The sequence below is a fragment of the Somniosus microcephalus genome, chromosome 15, assembly GCF_052327205.1.
Source record: "Somniosus microcephalus isolate GS21.2 chromosome 15, FLI_Smic_1.0, whole genome shotgun sequence".
NCBI classification, from domain to species: domain Eukaryota; kingdom Metazoa; phylum Chordata; class Chondrichthyes; order Squaliformes; family Somniosidae; genus Somniosus; species Somniosus microcephalus.
The window spans coordinates 16,839,075-16,849,754 of record NC_141001.1 but is presented as its reverse complement, the minus strand read 5'-3'; the positions used below and the strand labels follow the sequence as shown (position 1 = coordinate 16,849,754).

The following is a 10,680-nucleotide window of genomic DNA, read 5'->3' as shown; positions in this document are numbered from 1 at the left end:
TTAAAATTCCCCCCAAAATGTAAGTTGCCACTTTCATTAAAAGTTACACCAAAAGGAAAATATGGCTCAAAAAGATGAAGAGACATGGAAGGACTTTAGCAGGATGAAAATCACAGAAAACCAACTAATATTGACCTACTGCATTGAAAATAGATTAATAATATTAAAATGATAAAAAGCTTATCTTGTTTGAAACTGAGCAGAATATACTTCCATTAATTTTTGTTTACGAATGATAGGTCATGCACTCCATACAAAAATAATTTCTTAGAGAAGCAAATGTTGTAGGAGAACGACTTTAAGCATTGAGTTCAGAATGAAAAGTGTTTAGAAGTGAAAATTCAACTTATTTTTTGGTTACAGGTACTATCTCTCCAAAGGTTATCCGAAGCGGACCATGATACCCAAACGAAATCCAAACATACCTATTGGATTTGCTCCTGGGCTCAGTGAAACAGATGTTACAAAGATAAACAAATTGTATCAGTGCAGTAAGTGCATATATATAGTTATTTATCTATTTATTCTGTTTGAAGTGCATTAATGTTTATATAGCATTTTGTTGACTGCAATGACATTTTTCTGTCGCAAGCGAAACATGCTAAAACTAGCATATTTCACTGGCAAAGCATTTTAGTGTACCGTAGAACATACAAAACAAGTTCAGTCGCCATAATCTACTATTCAAGGGTTTAGTTTACAGTGAGAATTTTTTTCTCAGTGCACTCACAGACCTTTACAAGTTAATTCAATGTTTTTTCTTGAGAGCTTGAATGCATAACAGAACTGAATATATAATCTCGACAAATGCTGCTTAGTCACTGGTTTAGGATTTCTGCTTTCATCAGATTCAAAATAGATTTTGTGGTCCACCGCAAAACATAGCAGGTAACAACATTATGCATTACAATGCTCATGTGATCAATCTTTGCCTTCTTTTATCTATAAATAAAAAAGACAGTAAACCCAGATGGAGGAGGAAACTGACTATCTTGCACTCATCAGTCCTCTGCACTATCTACATCACCTGAGCACACACACACACACACACGCGTACACACTGAGGGCATCGACCTAGACACCGGCTGTAATGATATCAGCAAATAGTGATGTTATTTGCCTGTTTGATTATCATGTCTTACCAGCATAGTTGCCTGATTGATTACTTATGCCTGACCAGCAGAGGTCAGGTGACAGAGACAAGCAAGGCAGTTTAGTTTAGTTTCAGTTTTGTTCTAGATGCATCACTAGCATGATGTCTCCTGTAAATGCTGTGAAAAGAGTTGAACAAGCTTTAGATTAAAAGACATTCTCTTTCATAAATGTCTCGTCATTGAACCCACAAAGAAATCAATACATGGTGTCAGAAGTGGGATTGAAAGAGATGAAGAGAAAAAATCTGAAGTTAAATCAGCTCTCCACAAATTAGCAAGCCAAAAGAGAACATCGTTGCTTACCATTGGAGAATAGCTAATGAAGTGAAAAATGGAAGGTTTACACCCACCGGCGACGCTTCAGTTGACAGGTAATGTGGCTGAAAATTGGAGGAGATTCCAACAACATGTGTGGTTGTATTTAGCGGCAATCGGAGCTGACGAGCAAAGTGATAATAAGAAATCGTCAGTGTTCTTACATGTCGTGGGTGATGAAGCGCTGGAGGTGTATAATAACTTCACATTCGCTGCTAATGGAGACAAAATGAAGCTAGATAAAATAGCGGAACAGTTTGAGGCCTACTGCATACCTAAACGTAACGTGATGTTTGAGAGGCACAGATTTTTCACATGTGTACAGAAAACGGGTGAGACTATTGATCAGTATGTGACTGAACTGAGAAACAGAAGCAAAACATGTGAATTTGGGGGACTGACAGACTCGCTGATAAAAGACAGACTGGTGTGTGGTATTCCAGATAATGGTCTAAGGGAAAGACTGCTAAGAGAGCAAGATCTAGACCTGGGGAAAGCCATAGCACTGTGTAGGGCTACAGAGACTGTGAAGTTGCAGGCAAAGGAGCTGTTCAGTGACAGTAGCTGCAACGTGGATGCAGTGAGAAAGAACGGATACAAACCGTTTAACAAAAAGAGCGCCAATGTGAAAAAAGAGGCGTGGCCAGCGAACGAAAATGAAAGGGACAATCGAAAGTCATGTAGTCGATGCGGTACACAGCATCCACCAAAAAAGTGTCCAGCATATGGTAAAACATGCAATAGTTGCAACAAAAACAACCATTATGCCCGTTGCTGTAAGAACCAAGCGCAACAAAGCAAGGTCCATACAGTAGATGAAAGCGAGATAGAGGAGTTGAATGTAGATGTTGTGTCTGAAAACAAAAAAGAAGAAAGAGACTGGATGTTGACACTAAAAGTGAATGGCATACACATTCCATTTAAATTGGATACTGGAGCACAAGTTAATGTAATATCAGAGACTGATTTTAAGAAAATTAGACCCAGACCAAAGATACATGGAATCAAAGTGAAAGTGACAGGATACTCAGGTACTGATATACCAGTGAAAGGAAGATGCATTGTCAAAGTAACACACAAGGACAGAGAGCACATGCTAGCATTAATCGTGGTGCCAAAGGATGTGCAAGCCATACTAGGTTTAAAAGCCTGTGAGAGACTGAACCTGGTAAAGAGAGTCCTCGTTGTGGAAAGCGAAGGAGAGACAGTCTATGATGAACTGAATGTTGCGTACACACCGGGTAAGCTGATGTATACAGCAGACACATTGTCCAGAACTGTTGGCCCAGGAGAGCCCGCAAACACAGTGAAAAGACTGATGTACAAGGCAAAAGACAGTGGAACTGACTTCTACCAGAGCATGCTTGTATACCGCACAACGCCGCTCGAGTGTGGTAAGTCACCAGCCCAACTCCTGATGGGACGTCGGCTAAGGTCAAACCTACCCATCCCGGAGAACCTCCTGAAAACAAAAGAGGGGGAGAAAGTGAGGAAGTTCAAAGAGCAACAGAAAGAAAAGCAAAAGTACTACTATGACAGAGGAACACAAAACCTACCTGAACTCCACACTGGTGACCAAGTAAGGTTGAAAGACAAAACAAACACATGGACTCAGAAGGGAACTGTCCTGAGTGAAGTTCAACCAAGATCATACACCATTCAGACAGATGAGGGTGCTGTTCTGAGAAGAAATCGTCGAGATCTTCTCATGGGACCAGCCACAGCAGGTCAAGAGACTGATACTGTTGAACAACCTGATCACACAGCTGAGAAACCATCATCTGAGGCAACAACTCAGATTCAAGGACAATCAATCAGAAAACCCTCAAGACATGTGAAGCCTCCTGAGAGACTCATTGAGCAAATTTAAGGACTATTGTTATAGAAGGAAGTAATGTTATCTTATTCTTTCTTCAAGTTCTAGTGTATTGACATATTTCATGTGAACACACAAAGCAAGGTTAAAAAACCTTGATCATGATAATGATAATGTAAGTTCATTAAGTGTTACAGTTAAAATGCAGATTAATACAAAGAAAACATGTTGTTAGTTAAAAGTAAAATACTTTTGTTTTAAGAAAAGGAGATGTAATGATATCAGCAAATAGTGATGTTATTTGCCTGTTTGATTATCATGTCTTACCAGCATAGTTGCCTGATTGATTACTTATGCCTGACCAGCAGAGGTCAGGTGACAGAGACAAGCAAGGCAGTTTAGTTTAGTTTCAGTTTCATTCTAGATGCATCACTAGCATGATGTCTCCTGTAAATGCTGTTAAAAGAGTTGAACAAGCTTTAGATTAAAAGACATTCTCTTTCATAAATGTCTCATCATTGAACCCACAAAGAAATCAATACACCGGCTTCGGACACGACAATGGCACACCCAACCCAGTTGACCCTGATAAGTCATCCTCGCTAGCATCTGGGGACTTGAACCAAAATTGGGAGAGTTGTCCCACAGACTAGTCAAGCAATTGCCTGACATAGTCATACTCACAGAATCATACCTTTAAACCAATGTCCCAGACTCCTCCATCACCATCCATGGGTATGTCCTGTCCCACTAGCAGGACAGACCCACCAGGGGTGGTGGCACAGTGGTATACAGTCGGGAAGGAGCGGCCCTGGGAGTCCTCAACTTTGACTCCGGACCCCATGAAGTCTCATGGCTTCAGGTCAAACATGAGCAAGGAAACCTCCTGCTGATTACCACCTACCGCCCTCCCTCAGCTGATGAATCAGTGCTCCTCCATGTTGAACAGCACTTGGTAAAAGCACTGAGAGTAGCAAGGGCACAGAATGTACTCTGGATGGGGGACTTCAATGTCCATCACCAAGACTGGCTCGGAAGCACCACTACTGACCAAGCTCGACAAGTCCTAAAGGACATAGCTGCCAGACTGGGCTTGCGGCAGGCGGTGAGAGAACCAACATGAGGAAAAAAACCTACTTGACCTTGTCCTCACCAATCTACCTGTCGCAGATGCATCTGTCCATGACAGCATTGGCAGCAATGACCACCACACAGTCATTGTGGAGACGAAATCCCGTCTTCACACTGAGGACACCCTTCATCAATTTGTGTGGCACAAATACCATGCTAAATTTTTTTTAATTTGTTTATGGGATGTGGGTTGTAGTGTATGTGCTTTAAGTCAGAACTACTTTTTACAGCTCCTGTATACTGTAGTACCGGCAGTAACCACACCAGTATATAAGCTGTGCGCATGCCTTTGTACCCCAGTCTAGAGATGACCCTCCTCCAGTTATTTGTTTATGTACAGCATCCGTGTAATTATTTATCCACTGAACCATGGATCTAACAGTGGCGACGAGTGTTGATGCTAATCTACCTGCAACATAAAAAAAAATAAAAAAAATAGTCGAGTCCAGGAACACGGGCGTCGACCGCGAGCAACTGCCCAGCAGTCAGGCAGAGATCCAACTTCGCTGGGGAGGCTGTGGAGAGCCGGGCTTGGTTCCCCAGCCACAACGAGCAGTAAGAGACCGACGACAGGTCCAGAGCAGACCCTTCCCGAGCTGCGGCGGCTGGAGCTGACCGACGGCAGAGAGAGAGAGCCGGGCAGCGTCGACGGGGTAAGAAAGAGGGTGAAGAGAGCAGGGCGCAGCCGGGAGTTGATCACCGAGTGGCGTCGAGGAACAATACTGCAAACCGGAGAGAGAGAGGGTAAGAAACAGCCGGGTTCTAGACTGAGCGGCATCGACAAATATCAAGAGAAGAACGCGCAGAGCACAGCCAGGGATCACGGGCTGATCAGGGTCCGCGGGGCGAAGCAAGGGGAGATGCCATTGAGCCGCGGAGAAGCAGGGAGAGCGCGGGAGGTGCCATTTAGCCGCGGAGAAGCAGGGAGAGCATGGGAGGCGCCATTGAGCCGCGGAGAAGAAGGAAGAGCGCGGGAGACGCCATTTTGCGAAGCCGCAGCGGAGAAGACGGGCGAGCGTGGGAAGAAAGGAAAGCGCGGGAGACACCATTTTGTGCCAGCGGAGAAGAAGGGAAGCGCGGGAGGCGCCATTGGGGATAGTTAATGCACAACCAAGGATGCCGAAGAGTGGCAGTATCTCTACGTTCGACAATGAAGTCGAAGATTGGGCGACATATGTGGAATGTATTGAGGTGTACTGAAGGGCAAATGAAGTGCCAGATGCTAATAAAGCACTGATTATGTTAAATTCCATCGGTGCAAAAACTTATGGGTTACTGCAAAATCTAATAACCCCAGAGAAGCCGGTAAACAAGAATTTTGAAAGCATAGTAGAAATCTGACAGGACCACTTAAACCCCACACCGCTGCTGATAGCAGAACGATTTAAGTTCCATAAAAGGAACCAACACAAAGACGAAAGCAATGCTGAGTACCTAACGGAACTGCGCAAGCTATCGAAATACTGCCAGTTTGGAGCGGGACTAGCAGACACGTTAAGGGACAAGTTTGTGTGTGGGCTACAAAGTGAAGGAACCCAGAAACGGCTTCTATCAGAAAAGGACCTTACGCTGGACAAAGCTTTCAGTATGGCAGTATCACAAGAAGCAGCCGCAAGGGGCGCTGCAGAGATACAACGGAGACCGCAAGAATACGGCACCAACGAAATGACCTATGGAACAGGGAAGTGCTATCGCTGCGGCAGAACAACACATGACCAGAAAGATTGTTGGTTCAAGGACCAAGTGTGCAGACAGTGTGGGAAAGCAGGACACATAGCAAGAGTCTGCAGGTCTGGGAAGAAAACCAACAGTAAGAAATCTCCACAGGAGAAGTACAAGAAGGTACACCAGGTGATGGACAGTGGTTCAGACGAACAGAAAAGTGACACAGACTCCGGAAGCAAGGAGCTGGGTTGTCTGAAACTACATAATGTGATCAAAACGGAGGATTACCAAACTATCTGGGTCACGCTCAAGATAGCCGGAGTCCAAGTGAAAATGGAATTGGACACAGGATCAGCCCTAACAGTCATAAACCGAAGGGACTACAAGCGGCTATTCTCACATACACCCTTGAGAGATACGGAGATTGTCTTGAAGACGTACACGGGGCAAAAAGTCTACCACAAAGGAAAAATAAGGGTGAACGTTATATATAACGGCAAGGAAGCACCAAAAATGGACCTATATGTATTGCCAGATGGAGGACCACCACTACTAGGACGTGAATGGATCCGGAAGATACAGCTAGATTGACATTCCATACAAGCACTGACTGTAGATGCCAAAAAGGATGACGACGTCACACCTGGACGACTGTCAGAAATGCTAACTGACACAAAAGAAGTGTTCCAGGAGGGACTAGGAACACTAAAAGGAATAACAGCAACAATTAAAATAGAGGATAATGCAAGCCCAAAGTTTCTGAAAGCCAGACCAGTGCCTTATGCGATCAGACCAGCGGTTGAAGCAGAGCTGGAAGGGTTGGAACGTTCAGGAGTACTGTCCAAAGTGGACTGGAGCAAGTGGGCTACACCCATCGTTCCTGTAATGAAGAGGTCATTGAGTAATACGCCTGTGGAACCAAAGAAGGTCCTCATCTGTGGGGATTTTAAGGTGACAGTGAACCCAGTCCTTCACACGGTGCAATATTCGCTTCCACGAATTGAGGATATTTTCGCCTCGCTATCTGGTGGTAAACGCTTCACCAAAATTGATCTAGCCCAGGTGTACTTGCAAATGGTGGTAGAAGAAACTTCAAAACATTACCTTACGATCAACACCCATAAAGGTCTCTATCAATACAACCGGCTGGTGTTTGGAGTAGCCTCGGCTCCGGCTATCTGGCAAAGGGCGATGGATCAGGTCCTGCAAGGGATTCCAGGGACCCAGTGTTATTTGGACGACATCTTGGTCACGGGCGAAAATGACGGTGATCAACTCGCTAACTTGGAGAAGGTGCTCGCCAGATTAAAGGAATATGGGCTACGAGCTAATCGCCACAAGTGCGAGTTTTTCCAGAAACAGATCTCGTATTGCGGCCATGTCATCGATGAAGAGGGGTTACATAAGTCCCCTGACAAGATTGAGGCAGTAGTCAAGGCTCCAGCACTGGAAAATGTATCACAACTGAGGTCGTTCCTCGGGCTGGTAAACTATTACCACAAGTTCTTACCAAATTTGTCTACGGTATTACACCCGCTGAACACCCTACTGCAAACAGGGGTACCATGGAAGTGGGATGACGAACATAGATGAGCTTTCCAGAAGTGTAAAGAATTGATCACATCAAAAGAGGTGTTGGCCCATTTCAACCCAGCACTACCAATTCGTTTGGCATGTGATGCATCACCCTACGGCATTGGAGCGGTGCTGTCGCAGAAATTCCCAGACGGGTTGGAGAGGCCAGTAGCCTTTGCGTCTCGGTCACTAACCTCAGCCGAGCGCAACTACGCCCAGATTGACAGGGAGGCCCTCAGCCTAGTATGGGGAGTAAAAAAATTCAACCATTATCTGCATGGGCAGAAGTTCACCTTGCTGACTGACCACCAACCACTTGTCTCCATCTTTAATCCTAAGAAGGGCGTGCCAGTAATGACTGCACAGCGGTTACAAAGATGGTCCCTGTTTCTAGGGGCGAATCAATATGAAATAGAATATAAAGGCACGAAACAGCATGGGAACGCTGATGGGCTATCAGGCCTGCCACTGCCTATGGTGGAGGAAGCACCAGCAGTGGACCCTATCGAGATATTTTATTCGTCGATAATTGAACGATTGCCAGTAACAAATGCGGATATAGAGAAGGAGACCCGCAATGATCCGACGCTGTCACGGGTATATGAATTGACGGTGAGGGGACGGCCAACACATGGCGACTCACTGTTGCCAGCATTCTCATCCAGAAGAGAACAGCTGTCAGTATGCCAGGGGACAGTGATGTGTGGATCCAGAGTGGTGATTCCACCCAAGTTAAGGGAGAGAGTGTTAAAGGAGCTACATGAAGGTCATCTGCGGGGAGTGAAAATGAAAAGCCTTGCTAGGGCTTATGTGTGGTGGCCGGGAATCGATCAACAAATCGAAGACCTAACTAAGAGCTGCTTAGGATGCCACAAGGTCCAAAATGCACCACCACATGCCCCTCTACACCCATGGGAGTGGCCCTCCTCTCCATGGCAATGGGTGCACATTCATTTCGCTGGTCCATTCATGGACTCAATGTTCTTAATAGCAGTGGATGCTCATTCAAAGTGGCCTGAGGTGATAAAGATGTCTTCAACCACTACAGAGAAAACGATTGCAGTCCTACAGACCATATTTGCCAGAAATGGTTTGCCAGAGCAGATCTGCTCTGATAATGGACCACAGTTTGTGTCCGACGAGTTCCAAAAATTCATGAAAAGGAATGGGGTAAGATATTACACATCCGCCCCGTATCATCCAGCCACCAATGGATTGGCTGAGAGGTTCGTACAAACCTTTAAGAAGGCGATAAAGGCCATGTGCGACGAGGATATTCCACTGCAGCATAAGATGGACAATTTCTTATTAGCCTACCGAAACGCGACACATGCAGTTACCAACCAGACCCCGGCCATGATGTTCTTTAACCGAAGGTTGAGATCTCGCCTGGACTTGCTCAGACCAAATGTGCGAAGAAATGTTGAGGACAAACAATTCCAGCACATCAACGAGAAGCCGACAAGGAGCTTCAATGTAGGGCAACCAGTCTTGGCCCGTGACTATCGAACAGAGAAGTGGCAACCTGGAACGATATGTACAAGGCAGGGGCCATTAATGTACACAGTGGATGTCAGGGAGAACATTGTGAGACGCCACGTCGATCAGATCTTAGCGTCACAGGAAGGCGTCAACCCCATGTCTCGAGTGCCTGAGGATGAACCCGACATACCGGTAGCATCTACTTCAGACCCAGTAGCAGTGGAACCCGATGAATTACCCGATGAAAAGGGGTCAGAATCGCCTCTGCACCAAGAACAAGAACCTCCGGAAAGGCGCTATCCCGAAAGGGTCAGGAAGCCGCCCCAAAGACTGAATCTATAAATGGACTTTTGTTATTGAATGTACATGTAAAAATGTAATTGTTATTTGAATATTAAGGGGGTATTATTAATCTAAAAAGGGAGGAATTGTAGTGTATGTGCTTTAAGTCAGAACTACTTTTTACAGCTCCTGTATACTGCAGTACCGGCAGTAACCACACCGGTATATAAGCTGTGCGCATGCCTCTGTACCCCATTCTAGAGATGACCCTCCTCCAGTAAAGACCTGTTATTTGTTTATGTACAACATCCGTGTAATTATTTATCCACTGAACCACGTTACCTAACATGGGTGTCGCTGGCAAGGCCAGCATTTATTGCCCATCCCTTGAGAAGGTGGTGGTGAGCCGCCTTCTTGAACCGCTACAGTCCATGTGGTGAAGTCCCATCGTTCTGTTAGGTAGGGAGTTCCAGGATTCTGACCCAGTGACGATGAAGGATCGGTGATATACTTCTAAGTCAGAATGGTGTGTGACTTGGAGGGGAACTTGGAGGTGGTGGTGTTCCCATGCGCCTGCTGCCCTTGTCCTTCTAGGTGGAATAGGTCAGTCCATAAGGATGACCCCGAACTTTCGGTTGCTTGTCACTTTAATTCTCCATTCCGCTCCCACTCAGACCTCACCGTCCTCGGCCTCTTACACTGTTCCAATGAAGCTCAACGTCAGCTCGAGGAACAGCACCTCATCGTTCAATTAGGCATTTTACAGCCTTCTGGACTCTAACAATTTCAGACCATAACCTCTGCCCCTATCTTTTTTCCATTTTTTTTTCTCTCTCTCACATGGCAGCTGTCTTTCATTCTGCCGGTGCCATTTACACTTCATCTAGAGTCACCTTTTGTTTCTTAACTTGTCCCATTACCATCTCCTTTTGCCTTGCACCATCATTTATTCTGCCTCTTAATCTCTCCTGCCTTCTATCCTATCACAGACCTTCCCTATTGTTCTTTCCTCCACTCCCCCCTTTCCCTGCCCCTACTGTTGCTTAAAAACCGGTTCCATCTCCAGCTTTTTCCAGTTCTGACGAAGGGTCATCGACCTGAAACGTTAACTCTGTTTCTCTCTCCACAGATGCTGCCCGACCTGCTGAGTATTTCCAGCATTTTCTGTTTTAATTTCAGATTTCCAGCATCCGCAGTATTTTGTTGTAAACATAGAAACATAGAAGATAGGAGCAGGAGTAGGCCATTCGGCCCCTCGAG

At 45.4% G+C, this 10,680-nt stretch overlaps 1 protein-coding gene across 1 annotated transcript in view; it reads left to right on the top strand.

The window, feature by feature from the left end:
- Positions 1-296: 296 nt before the first annotated feature.
- Positions 297-10,680, top strand: part of LOC147106562 (embryonic protein UVS.2-like) — a 238,845-nt gene continuing 228,461 nt past the window's right edge. The window contains exon 1 of the mRNA XM_086007515.1: positions 297-491. Coding sequence (XP_085863641.1) covers positions 398-491 — 94 coding nt within the window. The 5' untranslated portion in view covers positions 297-397. The remainder of the gene's footprint in view (positions 492-10,680) is intronic.